General features: G+C 42.5%; 1 protein-coding gene across 2 annotated transcripts in view; it reads left to right on the forward strand.

Annotated features, from left to right (window-relative positions):
* Positions 1-16,108, forward strand: part of CCDC6 (coiled-coil domain containing 6) — a 107,310-nt gene that overhangs the window by 64,547 nt on the left and 26,655 nt on the right. For both annotated transcript variants that reach the window (XM_037062738.1, XM_037062737.1), the window contains one exon: positions 5,394-5,522. In XM_037062738.1, the coding sequence (XP_036918633.1) occupies positions 5,394-5,522 (129 nt within the window). The remainder of the gene's footprint in view (positions 1-5,393; positions 5,523-16,108) is intronic.

Here is a 16,108-nt window from a genome sequence, read left to right on the forward strand (position 1 = left end):
CACAATTTGGAGGAATGGCAGGCTTCTGCCTCAGAGCCTGTTCCCTCCAGAAAACCCAGAGAGACAACCCCACCACCTTCTGCCGGATCAGTCCAAGGCTGTTCCTGAAGTTCCTTCTCCCATTTAAAAATACCTTCCTTGGGAACCACAGGTGGCTACAGAATGACCATCCAGGCGGCTTAGCTTGTTCCTGGTTGCATTTAGCTTCAGGCTTCTCCCTGGAGTCGACCCACACAGCCCGCATCGCCATGCAGCCACTGCCGTTTCGTACCTGCACAGGGGCACAGGGTTACCGCCAAAGGCTGTGGCTGGCTCTGCAGGGGCTCTGTCATGCTGGTCACAGGGCCCAGTGCCCGCTGCTCAGTCACGTGGCTTTCAGGGCCCACTGGCTCTACCAGTGCTCCAGCCCCCATGTCCTTACTATGAATCCCAGAGGAAGAAGCTCACGGCTCTGTCTTCCCTCTGTTTAAATTTCCCACTGGAGATTCTGCACACTCCACAGGGTCAGGCTGCCCCGCCAATCCTGTCCTTGTCCCAGGCTAGAATGGCAGGTCAGCACCTCGCTCTGCTGCCATGTTGACCTCTATAGTACAAGTGCCACTGTGTCCTATGGTTTCCCCTGCAATCGGGAACCAGAAGCGGGTAGGAGGGCTTTTCCCTTTGTTCATCACTCTCTAGCCTTGTGAAAACTCTGCACAGTGACTTTCTCCTGCCCTGTCTCTGCCAGGGGCCAGGGAATCTGTTGTTATGTGCTGTGCTAGCTCGATTAGTGGGGCAGCATGGCGCTGCTGTGCTGCCTTGGGCACTTTCTGCGGCCCCTCCCTCACCCCCGCATCTGGCCAGTCTGCCTGGCCAGGTCTGCCTGTATCACAATGACTTAATGCAGCTATTGTCTTATGGTGGCCTTTACTTGGTCCAGTGCAGATGGTTGTGGGACTGTCTTTAGTACACAGAGATATTAGTGTTTAGTGAAAACAGAGGTAGTGGCATTTTGAGTTTATTTTCTTTTTCTTCTGTAATTTTTATTTTATTTTTTAGTTCTTACCCAAGCATATGTTCATTGATTTGAGAAAGAGAGAAACATTGATGTGAGAGAGAAACATCAATCGCTTACCTCCTGTACATGGCCAGGCAGGGTCTCAAACCTGTAACCTAGGTATGTGCCCTGACTGTGAATTGACCCTGTAAACCTTTTGATACATGGGACAGCGCTCCAGCCTGCTGAGCTATACCTGTTCAGGGCTTGAGTTTATTTTCAAGTTGCATTAAGAAAGCTGGGTTCTGAGACAGGTGGCCAGAAAGCTTGCCGTACTTGGCCTGGGCTGGGTTGGCAAGCCCAGACTTGCAAACACACTTCGCCCAGCCTGGGATTTGGCATGCCTGCTGCGTGTGGCCTGCCTCAACAGCCAACCTACATGTGCGGCTATGGTGCTTTTCTCAGGTGGACGATTTTCAGTGCTTCTACCTGCTAGAGAGAGTTTTGTCCAGAGTAAATGTAGTGAGGAGTTCTTGAATCTCCTATACAAGAGGAGCGGATCACTGAAATGTCTCCAGAAAGCCTTTGTAAATTATAAGACAACAATTATTGGTAACTGAATAATGCTTACATCTAGCTTGTTTTAGATCAAATTATTGCTATACTTGTATTTTTTAATGGGCTGGAAGTTTGTTTTGGGACTCCACATATAATCAAATACAATGAGAAAATGTTCCAAGTTTTAGTACCTAAAACTTACAGATTCATAGTTATATCTTTGCTTGTGGCTTTTTCAGTTATGTTATAGTTTTCTTGCTGAATTCTAAGGAACAAATCTTTATATATATAATCCTAATCCCAATGAAAATGTACTGTACTGCAGTGAATCATCTGTTACGTAATGTGACTTCAGTTTCACGGGGATTTCTTTTTTATTAATGTTAACCTTATATTGCACAAATAAGAGTAGTCTATAACGTTTGAGATTTACCTTATAAAAGTGCATTTTCAGAAAATTCTGATTTGGGGAAAAAACAGTCTACCTAAGTAAACATTTTGCTTTGAATATATTTGAGGCAAATACATAAATTGTATTTCAAACACATTAGTAGAATTTGCTAGACTGTTCTTAGTTAGAATTAGTTTGTTCTAGTTCAGGATCTCTGACCTTCTTGGAATATTTAAAATTGCTCATAAAAGCATTAGGACCTTTGATTAGAAATTTAAAATCATGCCTCCAATTTTATGCCCATATTGAAGATGCTACTCTGAGACGAAACTGGACATTATTTCTGATAGTCTTGGGTCAGCCTACACCAGCTTCCTTTTTTTGTTTGTACCCAAGACTGCAGCTTTAAAATAGGTGAATTCAGAGTATTGTTTTAAACCCCATGGGGCCAAATGGTTTGAATTTACATGGTATCTATTTGAAACAGTCAATTTCTGGGTTTTTCTCAGGCAGATTGTAATGAAGTGAACTCCGAGGTTATTAATGTTATCAAGGCCCCTTTCCCCCGCTCTTCCTCCTTCTCCTCCTTCAACTTAACTCTCGTCTCACGGTTTTCTCCTTTTATTGCCGGATGCTTTGTTCCAAGAAAGAAGCATATTTTCTGTCTCCAATGTTCTGCTCAGAAACTTTCTGCCTTGCTTCTCCATTGCACGTCACCTGAGAGAGGGCAGAACGCAGCAGACAGCAAAGCTGTTCCTTTCAGCTCTGTCTTTTGGGGAAGACGAGAACAATTTTTGACAAACAGGTCTCAGGATGGCTTGATATTTTCCAAATGGGTTAGTGTAACCCAGGGACCTTATTTGAGTCTGGTTATGACCGCTTTACCGTCAAATTTTCCTTGGGGGATAGCTTCTGAGAGCTTTACCTCTTAAAATTGAGAGCTTTTATAGATTTTATTAATCAGATATTGATCGTACTAGACCATCTGTCTAAATATGAATATTTTCCAATAAACCAGGGAGAACCTTTTCTTTTTTCAGATTAATATTTTGTGACAAATGCTGCTTGGTGAGGAAGAGATTTTTCAATTTTAGATCCTTTATTGTGTTAATTTCCCTCAGGACAGAAGCCTGATGCTAAAAAAAGGAGACCAAGTTCTTTCAAATAAAAATAGTACCAATTGAAAACATATTGGAAGAAAATGTAGTTACTCCAAGAAAAGCTTTATGCAAATGATTTAAAGGTTATAAGACTAAAGTTCATTTTTTAAAAACCAGTAGCTACCATTTAAACTTAGTGTTAATAAACTATTTTAGGGTAAGGATAATATCTTAAGCATAGATTTTACTTGCCGTTAGCATAATATCTGCAGATAGACAACACATAGAAAATATTTATAGAATAAAAATGTTAGTTGAAGACGTACACATTTTGCTGTTCCCCTCGTAAGTCATATTTTTTCCAATTTGAATCTTCTGTGTCTGAAATGCCCGGAATTCTTCTCTGTCCACTCTTCTTAGTTCTTTTAATTACTGCTTGATCTTGCAGAACCTGCATTTTAAAGAGCTAGCTAAAAATAGACTTGTCACTGTAAGCACCTCCTCACATCTGCTTTTTTTGTGGGTCTCTGCAAGGTTGACCAGCTTTTTTTGTTGTTGTTTTGTTTTGGAGTTGCACATCAAAAACAGTTGGAGGAAAAACAGCAGCTGTTTAATCAACATTTCCACCTTAGAAGACAATATTGGATTTTAAACTTCCTTTTTCTAAACCAAGTATGTGCTTTCAGAGCAGTGGAGATTATCCAATGTGGGGCGGGTAGGTATCGAGGTTGATGGGGTCCTGATGAGCTTCCTCCGTTTCCATCGCACCCCAGACAGACAGGGTTTACAAAGGGACGCAGCATCCTGTGGGCCAGCCTGTATGGCCGATTATTTTCTGTGTTGAATTGTTTGCCTTTCCAACACCACAGGTGCCCGGCACGGGGCATCAGCAGGTGGAGGGTCCAAAGTCGGCCCCTCTTAGGTTTGCCCAGGTCCCAGTGGGAGGACGCAGGTGTAGGGGTCGGAGCACGGTTTGGGTGCCAGTTTCTGCTGAGTTGCCTTGGTCCGGGAACCTGTTCTGTGACGTAAAATGGGGTGATCTCGCCTACCTAATGCATGGTATACAGTGTCTGCCCCAAGAAATAGATAGACTCTCGGGCAGTGTCATCTTAAACTGAATAAAACTGGATGTGCTTTGTTGTTTTTCATAGGCTTTTCTTCATCTTTCCTTGGTTCTGAAAATATTAGGCTCTGTGGGTATTGTTCTTTCACTGTCTACTATGGATGGGCAAAATTCTTTGGTTGAGACTATTGGAAACTGTGTGTCCTTATTAATGAGAACCCCACCCATGGTGTGCCCACTGAATTTTTGTTATTCCTTTTTGGTTTCAAAGGTTGTAGTAAATTATTATTTTTTGAATGTTCTGATCAGTGGCACCATAACCTTATAAGTGCATAAATGAGACGCTTTTCCCCTTGTTTTTTTGGGAAGACGGTAGGAGGTGTGATGTATGATCTCATTATAGAAAGATAATGAGTTGTACTTTTTTGCCAAAGCGTGCTTACTAGCACATTGGGAAATAGCATTCAGAATAATTAAGTATGTATGTTTTGTGATTGTGACATCTCTTCCCACTCTACACATATTACCATATATTGCTATGTATAATGCACACTTTTTTGCCCAAATTTTTGAGGGAGGGAAAAATAAGAGTGCACATTATAAATGGGAAGTGCTAATTCCATATCGATATAAGTGCATTTAATTCTTTTATTTATGCTTATGTGTTAAAAGTGTAATAATTTCAGTAAGCAACAATGATCTCTGTATGCAAAATAACCTGGAATATGATCATCTATTTTGTTTCTAAATATAAATAAATTTAACAAATTAAATTTAAAAAAATTAAAAGAATTTTTTTCTGAAAGTTTGGGCCAAAAACGTGCTTGCAGATCACACATGGCAAAATCACTATATATAAATCTGAGTAAACGAATTCATTTAATAAAAACTGACAATACAAAATTTCTTTTATAATTTATTCATTTTTATATCTATGGTTATATGTTAAAAAATAAATTCCCTTCCTTACCTCATTTCCTAGCTTCCCAATTCCTCTCTACAGAGTCAATCACTTACATTTGTAAAAACCGAAATCTGTCTTTAGTTATGGCTTGATGCTCAAACATGGTTTGCCCTTTCTTCTTGGCCTTTGGCTATGATCAAGTGTCTGTGTGTGTGTGCAGTCTAATTGTTGGTTATAAGTTAAGCAGCCAGTGAGGAACAGGTTACTAGGAACATGTTTGAATGAATGAGTATAAACCAGTAACATAACTTTAGCGGTGATGCCTCTTACTCGGTGAAACCAGCTTTTGAAGCCACTTACAGTGTCTTGATTTCCGCAGCTGTGTCTTTTTTGCCTTCCAGTTGCAGCATGAGAAAGCCGAGTTAGAACAGCACCTCGAACAGGAGCAGGAATTCCAGGTCAACAAGCTGATGAAGAAAATTAAAAAACTGGAGAATGATACCATTTCTAAGCAGCTGACATTAGAGCAGGTAAGAATCAAAAGCTCTCTGCCCATTTTCCCCCTCATATCATCAACTGTTCTTTTAAGCTTTTAAGATGCCCCGAGGCATCTAAATGAAAAATGTCTTTCAGCTCTTTGTTGTTACAGCGGAGACTTCATTTCTGAAGTCAGCACGGAGGTTCTGTGTCGCACCTGCTCACTCTCTCACACACTTTCTCTTTTTCTAATTGCAGTTAATAAACTTTCAGGGGATATGTTGTGTTGTACTGATTTATAGACAGGAAATGTTAGGTTCCTTTTTGCAAATGGGGAAGAATGTGTTTTGAACCACAGGATAGGTTGTGTGAAAGTTTCTGAGACAGTGTGGCTGTGGAACCAAAACTTCTGTTTCAAGAATTCTCCAGAACAAACATTTAGCATTTCTTATTTGTATTTATTAGCAACCTTTTATGAAGCCTGTCTTCTCCTCAGTAGGGTTGTGGATTCAGATATGGAGTCAGAGACTTGGTTGCACACCCAGTTCAACCACTAACTGGCTGTATAACCTTGAATTATCTCCACTAATATCTTGGGCCCAGGTTTTCCGTTGGTAAACAGGACAAACTAAAATCAGGAGTGGTAAGCTTAAACTTGTTCAAAGGGTAGAAAGTAACAGTGCATAATCCCTTTGTCCATTGCGCTTGGCAGATACTAGCATTTGATCACAGTCCTTGCCTGTGGGAGTCTGGACGGGTCTTTGGACCCCGATGCACAGACGTGTAGGCAGCTGTTACTGGTCCACCGAGGCTCATGTGCCAGACAGAATTACCTGTTATTCCCTGACTTAGATCTGCTCTTAGGGCTTTCCCCCCACTCTAGTGTCCTGAAATTTTACTTCCCTGAGACAAATAAGAGGCTGACCATGGTGTACTATTATCTGGTTTCCATGTAAAATTCAGCATATTGATTAACATCTTCCAGCTCTTAACAATTTGCGTCCCTGTTGCCATTTTGATGATTTGACTAACCCTTCCATGCTAAGTTGTCTGATTGATCCTGACGTTGGGATCTTTCTGTATATCCATGCTGATGGGTTCTTAAATCACCCTCCAACTCCAGCTTCGTCATTACGCCTGAGAATGGATGGTGATGGGAATCTGAGGATTGAGAAGTCAGGGTTTGTTTGAGACTTAGCTGACCTGTATGTCAGAGGGAGGAATGTTGGTGGGTTTTCCAAGACTAATGGCCTTAAATTTTTCTTCTATCCTTTTCAGATAAAAGAAAAAAAAAGTTCCATTCCCAGGGGTTGTCTATTTTACACACATTCAGAGTAATCTATTTTTACCATTTATCTTTAGAATTTGGGTACAATGTCTAAGTTTAGAAGGCTCCTCCTTCCTGTACAGTTTAAAAGCATTTTGTTCCAACGTTCACCTGCTTAATTCCCAGGATAGGCACTAGCCAATTAGTTCCGTTCAAGGTAAGACTTTGAAGAACCCTGTTCAGGAACCTGTTACACCAAGTACTTGTTAATAAAGACTTAACCAAGTGAAATTCTCCCAGTAGTTGGTATTGTGAGAACTTCACTTGGTCATGGCCTTCACAGTGATGGTGGTCAGTAATATAAACAGCTTCACACTTGTTCACAGGCTCCAAAGGAGATTTTAGGAATAGGGTTGTAAGCCCCAGGGTTTCACTCTGACCACCAGGGGGAGGTAGTGGCCTAGCATCAAAGAAATGCAGTCAGGCCCTAAGAGGGTGGCTTGCCTGCACCCTCTTAAGACTCTCTGGTGACCTCAGTAACTGAACCCCTTTAAAATGGGGTCCAAAGTGTATGTTCTTTCTGAGTTAAGGACTTAGTGCGTTTTTAGACTTATTTCAGATCTCAGCAGTAAAGGGATGGATTTCCACAATGGAATACGTGCTTTGCCAAGCCCTGTAGAAGAAATAAAGCTCGGATTCAGGACATCAAGTCCCTATTTTAGTTAAGGTAGAGAAATTTAACATCACTGGAAAACGTTTTCCCCTGTGCTCCGGATAGGTTGAGGATAATTAAATATTGGGAAATTTACTCCGTATTTTGTTTTGCTGTAAGTAATTTTAGTTGTTGTTTAAGGGAAATGTTTATTTTTTTTCCACCAGTGGAAATCTCTCCTGTTTCTGTGGAAGTTCTCGGACTTTCTCTGTGGTCATCTCTTGGAATTGTCACCTGTAATGTATTATATACTGTATGTCATAGTCTGTATTATATAATGGATTCTCTACTACAGATTATCATCAGAGAGTAAAGGCATGCACTACACTATGTTTTATAATAATGTATGTGTAGTACATGCCTTTGTTTTCTGACACAATTATAAGCTATTTGAAGGCACTCCCTGCCCTGCCGTGTTGGAGAAGTGTGGATTTGGACAGGTGACTAGAGAGTGGTCATTTGCCATTTGGAAGGCGGTTCGGTGCACTGTTCGGGACCTGAGCACAAAACTTGTAAAGACCAGATGTGAACCTCTTCCCTCTGCTTAATATCTTGGTTCACTTGTTTTTCTTTTGGTGGCAGCTTTATTCACATGCCATACAGATCACCCATTTAAAATGTATAATCCAGTGGTTTTTTAGCATATCCAGAGTTGTGTAACCATCACCATGGTCAGTGTTGCAACATTTTCATCACCTCATAAAGGAACCGTGTGGCCTTAGCAGTTAACCTCCATCCCCCTTAAGGGGAAACCACTGTACTTTCTCTACATATTTGCCAATTATGTAGATACTTTCCATAAATAGAGCTGTATAGCATGTGGTCTTTTGTGACTGGCTTTTTCACTTAGCATAGGTTTTTATTCATGATGTAACATGTGTCCATACTTCATTCTTTTCCTGGCCAAGTAATGTTCCACTGAATGGATATACCACATTTTATTTATCCATTCATCATTTGATGGAAATTTGGGTGGTTTCAACCTTTTGGTTTTGATGAATAATTCTGCTGTGAACATGCGTATACAATTTTTTTGTGTGGACACCTGTTTCCATTTTTCTTGGGTACATACCTAGGAGTGGAATTGCTGGGTTACATGGTAACTCTGTGTTTACCTTTTGCAGAGGTTGCCACGCTATTTTCCAGAGTGGCTGCACTATATGGCTTAGAGCTAATCCTGGTGAATGTGAAGTTGTATCCTTGTGGTTTATAGTTCTCTGATGGCTAATGATGTTGAGCATCTTTTTAGATGCTGATTAGCCATTTGTATATCCTCTTTGGAAAAAATGTCTGTTCAAGGTCTGTTTATTATTGAATGGACAAGTACCTATCAAATATATTATTCACAAATATTTATTTGATTTTTTTTTACTTTCTTGATAATGTGCTTTGAAGCATAGAAATTTTTAATTTTGGTGAAGTCCAGTTTATCTCTTTTTCTCTTGCTTTTGCAGTCCTTAGACTTCGTTGCCAAATTGAAGGTCATGAGGATTTATCTCTGTTTTCTGAGAGTTTTATACTTTTGACTTCTACGCTTAGGTCTTTGATCCATTTTGAGTTAGCTTTTGGGTACTGTGTGAGACAGGGCTCCCAATTCATTCTTTTGTCTGTGGCTCAGTCCCGTTGTCCCAGTCAGTTCACTTTTAGGCCTCCGTGCCCTTCCTGATAGAATGGCAGTGTTAGCAAACTTATGCCGGATACAGTGCGTGGGGAAGAGTGTCAGGTGACTCACACCAGCTGCTTTGTAAGCACCCAGCGTGCGGTGGTTGCTGCTATTAATTTTAAAACAACCCATCTTTTCATCCTAAGGGATTGGACCTGCAGGAGGGATATTGAAAGGTCTTCTACCAGGGGCTTGTGTTGGCCATAATAGGTTTGTTTTAAAGGTGTAGCTTGGATTATAATGGTTTTTAAGGCAGCCCCTCCGCATTATCTGTAAAGGAGAACTTAACAGTGTTTGAGACTTACTAGTGTTTGTCTTGGCCTGTTTTTCAGAGCAGGCCCCAATTGGCTCACATGCCAGAAGGCCCCCGTTGTAAGTTTCTCTCCCCAAAAGTCAGGCCCTCTCATGCACACTTAGTCAGTCACATAGTGTTTATTGTTCCCTTGCACCCAGAATCTGGGATCCTTTCATTCTTCAAATAGGGAATGTGAACAGTGTGGTCATCGTCCAGGTCTCTGTGCTGTTGATGGTTCTGGCTACCCTTGTTGGTGTTTTCCAATACATGGATTCACAGGACTGCAGAGCTGGAAGACTGTGTTGGGGGAAGACTGCCTTTGTCCCCAGACTCTAGTGGACACGTGAGACAGTGGGGAAATCATGAGGAAATCAAGAGGCAAGGCCATCAGATCTCCTCCCAGGATTTGGGACGACAGCCTCCTGCTCACCTTTTCTCTCTGCCCAGAACTTGCTGCAGAGGAGGGTGTGGTGTGGCTCGCTGCTTGGTGACAGACCAAGTTGGCTTATAAGTGGCCTAACCTGCCTGTACTGCTTTTTCAGAAATGGAAGCCCAGACAGAACAGGAGGCTTTCCTCAAGTTACACAGCTAAGGAGTGTTTTGTTTTTGTTTAATTTGAGAGCGAGAGAGAAGGAGGGTGGGGGAGGGGAGAGAGAGAAAAAGAGAGATTTGTCATTCCACTTATTTATGATTCACTGATTGGTTCTTGTATGTGCCCTGACTAGGGGATTGAACCCGGAACCCTGGTGTATTGGGACAACGCTCGAACCAGCGGAGCCACCCAGCCAGGGAGGAGTTCTTAATCATTTATCTCAGTTACCCTTTTGGCATTTATTTAGCATTCTGAATGGTTAAGTCCAAGAGACAATTTATGGGATGATGCAAAAAGTCAGGTTCGGAATAATGTAGGATTACAGGGTCTTTGCAGCACTGATAATGTTGGTCTGATAAACTGGGTTAGTCTGGTCACCATGACTTGCGTGACGTTCGGGGCTCTTCAGCGGACACTGGTGGCCCTTATTGGAGGACTTGTGTTCAAACAGGTCTGCAGTGTTAGTCTCTAGTTTGGTAGTCACATCTTCTTAGGTAAGAACTTTAGAAATTGGAATATTCTCTGAGTCAAGAAATCTTGATCTGAATGATTTCTGCTAACTAGGAAGGATTTTTTTGTCTCTGGACAAGGACAACTGGTGTTAAAGGCACATACTGCTTTACTTATTAAGTGAAGTTCAGCTCGGTGGATAGGAGAGCCCTCTTCGGACTCGGCTCAGAAAATTGTCTTATGGGAGAGAAGAAAACAGCCATAAACAGGTGGACTACATGCCTAACTGTGTGTGTACTAGGCGGTACAATAGAAAAATACTGGGATAAATCAGAGGAGCATTCGGCATGGCAGGTAATTCAGCTGACCCGTGATGAACAGAATTGCCTACCATGTCTGAGATACCTTACTCTTTCCCTGCAGTGGGTCCAGCGTAGTGTTCTCAGTCACTCCTGAAATCTGGGGTATGTTTTCCTGTCCAAGATGCCCTTTCCTCCTGAACCACAGAGGCCCACATCTGAAGGTTGGGTTTAGAATTGGAATGGTTAATTTCACTCATCAGCATTCATTTGCACCAACACTATTTTACCCTGTTGTACATCAGGGACCGTCTTCTCTAGGTTGAAATTTTCCTTCCATCTGGATAAGCTGAGTGGTGTCAGGCGAGCTGTGGAGCTGTATTTGATCTCTGTTGGGAAACAGACACGATATCTACCCTGTAGGTTTGTGGGGAGGGTTCCTCTTCCACGGCGCCCCCCTCACTGGCCACGCACCTGAAGTCCTTTCTTCCCCCTGCTGCAGTGGTTCCAGGGCTGGCTGCACAGCCAGGAATCAGGTGAAATGTAACCCAGTGCACTGGCGTTTTTGTTACTGTGTATGTGACTGGGACAAGTTTCATCAAACAGCCTTAGGTGCTGTGCACTGATTTTCATTCAGCCCTATTTCATTTTTAGCAAAATGTAGGTCACAAGGGACTCAACTAATTTCATAATCCACTGATGGGTTGTGACCTGCAGTTTGGAAACATGCTCTGATGTGCCCAGTGCTTTCCTGCCCTAGGTCTCTGTGGGTCTGTTTCCTCCACCTTGACGGCTCTCTCCCACCTCCCTCCTTGTTCATCTTATCTACGTGCCCCGGCTCGTCACTTAGGGTGTCTGTGCTACGAGGTGTGTCCAAACCGCCAGTCCTTCTCTTGTAACCCTTGGCACACAAATAGTAATTATCAAACAGTTAAATTGTTCCTTCCCTATAAATTCCCTGTAAGGTAAAACCCCTGATGACTCACAACTAATAAGCTCTCCAAAAATTGTAGCTGCTGCCATTTATAATGAAAGTTTCCACCTAATGTCTGTGGTAAATGACATTATATTATTCTGTGTGGTAAGTGACATGTTATATAAATGTCCAGGAAAATGTACATGCTTATTAACTGAGCCTGTTTCATTCATGCATCTCTGTGTGCTCGTATGGCATCTGCAACCCTACCACTTCGATATCTGTTATGTCCGTGCTGCGGTCAGTGCACTTGGACGGCACACATTCTATGTGGATTCAGCACACCTTTGCCATGTGCCTGGCATTTGCCACAGACTCTGCTAAGAAAAGTCCTCGGCCTTATGGAGCCCGATCTCGGGAGGCCAGTGACCCCAGGGACAGTGATGAGAGGTGCTCTGTGCAGAGTTGTGTTGTGGTGGAGAGGAGCAGCGTTACTATTTTGGAAAAAAAGAACAAAATTTCATTTCATTTTCTAAAATAAGGAAACAGAGTATATTTTAAGTCGTATGAGGATGAAAGGGAAGTTTTAGGTTCCTGACTGTCAGAACAGCGGTTCTCAGTGAAGAACGTCTGGGAGACGCCTGGGAGTTAATTCATTCCGAGCACAAACGAAACTGGCGGCACCACCAGTCTGTGCACAGTGCTGATGCTGTTTATTTTAGCGCCCCGACGACGCACTCAAGTGAGTTACATGGGTAACCTCTGCGTCCTCGTGACTGAGACAGCTGTGAATTGAGTGGCTAGGGGCTCGTGTTAGGGTTTGCCTTCTTGGTTGTTTTTTTTTTTTTTTTTTTGAGGTGAAACCAAGTATTTCTTAAATTCATGGGCGCCATGATCATACTGGCTTTCTAAGTATTTCATTCACGGTCACAGCTGCCCTCGCAGCCCCGGCTGTAAAGGGCTCGCCGCATCACTCTGGGCAGCACCTGTTGGGTCTGTGTGCCACATTATGTTTCCCCAGAGAACACGCATGTTCCTTGAGGGTTCCCTTGCATTAAGGAGCTGAAATTTGGTGACCACTGTGCTTGCTTTGAAATCTGATTTTAAACACCTCAACTTATGGAAGTCTAGGAAACTGTATTTTTAAACATTTACATTGTAAAATTAATCCATTGCTTTTTAAAGAAAACTTGAAACACGTGTAAGTACAAAAATGATAAAACATGAGCCAGACTGTAGCTTCCCCAGCTGTTTATATTTTTTCATTTCCCTTCTCCTCTTCTCTTTTTCCTCCTCCTCCTTTTGTTTAACAATGGTGTGTTATAACTTGCTGCCTTGCTTTTAATTTTTTTTGGTAAAAAATAATAAACTGTGTGTGTGCACATTCAGATGAGCTGCATTGGGGTACAGCCAGACATGATCATAGTAAACCCTGAAGGCCACTTTGTGGGAATTTGTAGCAAATCCTTGAGGATGTTTGGGCGATGTGAGGATCTTGGATGCAAGCGTTCTACCTGCTGTGCATTTGGAAGGGGGGAAAGCCTTGGAGTGTAGGTGAGAAGGGAGTGGGATTTGGTGCCTCGGAAGCAGGCAAACTAAGGGCAATGTGCAGTACTGAAAGAAGCTTCAGTAGGCCCTCTTTCCAGTGGATATATTTTGTGATCAGGGAGCTGTCAGCCTGTCTTGATGCCAGTCAAGAGGTCCCAACTCCAGACCTATGAAAGTAGCCACTGAGCTGTGCCAGAGACATGGATACGTCTCTGCAGCAGGGGTGGCACACTCATTTTCACTGGGGCCCCTTTCAGCCTTGAGGTTGCCTTCAAAGGGCCGAGTGTAACTTTAGGACTGTATACATGTAACTAGTCCTTAACAGTTGAGCGAGAGCTTGGTGCTGCTGCCGGGTAGACACAAGCTCTGGGCCGGATAAAATGGGGCAGAGGGCCGGATCCATCCCTCGGGACTTGTGTGTGCCACCTGGGCTCTGTAGGGTGTGACAACGCCCCCTCCCAATCCCTAGGGTTCCTTCCCTAAACCCTGTTTCAATGGAGTACAGAACGTCACTGTGTTCCCTCTTGACCACCTCTGTTTTGAAGTATCCGATGCCACTTGCCACATGGATCAGTTTGTACAGACAGTACATGATGGCAGGGAAAATATTCAAAACCTGTTTCCTGTGTGGAGAGGAACCTTATCTCGATCCAGCTGTGTGCGTGTCTGGTCTTGCCCTGAGCGCCAAGACTGCCTGTTAACGTGAAGGGCATTGGTGTGCTGCAGTTAGGGCAGCAGAGTCCGGAGATGCTATATTGGGACTTCCTAGTTTGTTCTGAATTTTGAAATGTATGAAGTCTCTTTCTTTATGACCAAAACAAGAGTTCGGTTGATGATTCAGGAGAGGCAGTCTCCCTTTGCTGAACCACAGCCAATAAATGCAGGGCTAAATCTGACAACTCTACGTAAGGCAGTGGGTTGGGTGTGGTAATGACTGGAGAGAAGTGATTTCTTTCATCCAAGGATTTCCACTTTGGATAAAGCACATCAAAAAAAGTTTCCCTAATGTTATTTTGTTGAGGAAGTTTATTTTAGACCAAGGACAGATGGTAGCCACTGATGTAATAGTGCATTTGCAATGTACACTATGATAGGACGTCTTTCCCAAGGACTTTTCCAGTGTACTCTTTTTTTTTTTTAATTTAATTCTTGTTCAAGTACAGTTTTCCGTCCCCCACTCCCATTCCACTGTACTCTTGAGGTAGCCAAAAGAATGTCCACCCAGGACATTGAAACCTGCTTTCCATCCATGGTAATTATTTGGTACGAGAGTCCTAGCATTATAAACCTAATATGCAAGTTTGTTTAGTATTGTGCTGATAACCACATGATGAAAACTTAAGTCTAGAAACTATAGAAGTCTGAGTATGTGTCTTTCATAAAGACCTTCGTTTCTCAGCATCACTGGGCAGAAGCAAATCCACTGAGCTTGTAAACTGTGAAATGCAGAGTGCCATTTGCCACACGTTAAAGTTCATGGGATATTAGTGCTGCCTGAAGTTATATCCACTTCAGAAAACTAATTTTTATAGGAACACAGTTTTTGAGAAGAAAAAGTTGTAAGCTTGGGTAAAGAAGGTTAACTCTGGGCAGTCTGGAAAATCCTCAGACTCCCAGATAGCTAAGTCGTCACTACCACTGGTCCTTTGGGAGTTTATTGGCTCATTCCGTATTTTACATGTGAAAATTTACACCCTAAATTATATTAGGAAATTGTCATTTTTTTAGAATTTGATTTTTTTCTTTTGTTAAAAATAATAAATTTCATTAAATTCCGTGGGGGTGGGAAAGGTAGGAAGGTAAATTATCACCAGTACACTTTCATCCAAGGGGCAGCCCTGTTTATCTTGCTGTGTATGTAATGCTTTATGATTTTTGCATGTTTGTTCTTCTCTGTTGGTGTATTTCTGAGGTGCATAGATGAATTTCTTTTCTACATGTGAACGTGGCCATCCTCCTTGTCTCGTCCTCTCCCCTGGTAGGCTTCCTTTGGCTCTTTCTGTGCTCAGCATTGAACAAGCTGTGGGGATGACCTACCCCCTTTTTTTTTTTTTATTCTGAAACCAGCCTCAGCTTGATTAATCAAATAGGTACTTCAGGGGCCCTGTGCTATGTGAACACCTGTCTTAACTCATCCGTAACAGAAACTGGCTGCTTGATTTCTTCAAAAAATGTTTTTTTCCAGAAGGTAAGGGTCAGATGTCTTCCAGCCCAGGAGAATTGCCAGGGCTGAGTGAAATTCCACTGATGGCCTGAACAGGCGCCAACTGAGGCGGTGTATAAGTTTGACTTGTCTCTGTTGCTTTAATTTGTGAAGGCTTTGCTACAGAGCTGGGGGCAAGGACCATTGTGCATGGTTCTCTTCCTGTCAGTACACACGGCATATTTCAATAGCTCCCCCATGAATCCTATTAGTCGCTTCTCTGCATGTACTGCAGGTCCTTGACTAACATCAGTTCTTTGTAACATTGATGAGATGCCTTAGGAACTTAACTCTTGTTTACATCTATTAGTCTAGGGCAAAATTAGTTTTGTTAGAGATTGTTTTGCACAAAGTCACACAACCAATCAACAACATTAAGGGAGGACTACCTGTGTATGTAAAACCTTGATGAACTCAAAGGTATTGGCAAAGTGGGATGGAATGAGGTAAGATCTTTTATTGTCTCTACTAGAAACAAAATTGTCATAGCCCATTTGTGATGCTGTAACATATATCATAGGCTGGTTTACAAAGAACAGAAACTTGTCACAGTTTCGGAGTCTTGCAGTCTGAGATCAGGGTGCCAGCTTGATGAGGTTCTGGTGAGGGCCGTCTTCCAGGTTGCAGCAAGCTGCAGAGTCTCTCGTGACTCTTAGAAAGGGCGCTGATCCCATGATGCCCCGCCCCCGCCCAT

Source organism: Sturnira hondurensis, unplaced genomic scaffold, assembly GCF_014824575.4.
Source record: "Sturnira hondurensis isolate 20B ecotype Veracruz unplaced genomic scaffold, ASM1482457v3 Scaffold0014302, whole genome shotgun sequence".
Lineage (NCBI taxonomy): Eukaryota > Metazoa > Chordata > Mammalia > Chiroptera > Phyllostomidae > Sturnira > Sturnira hondurensis.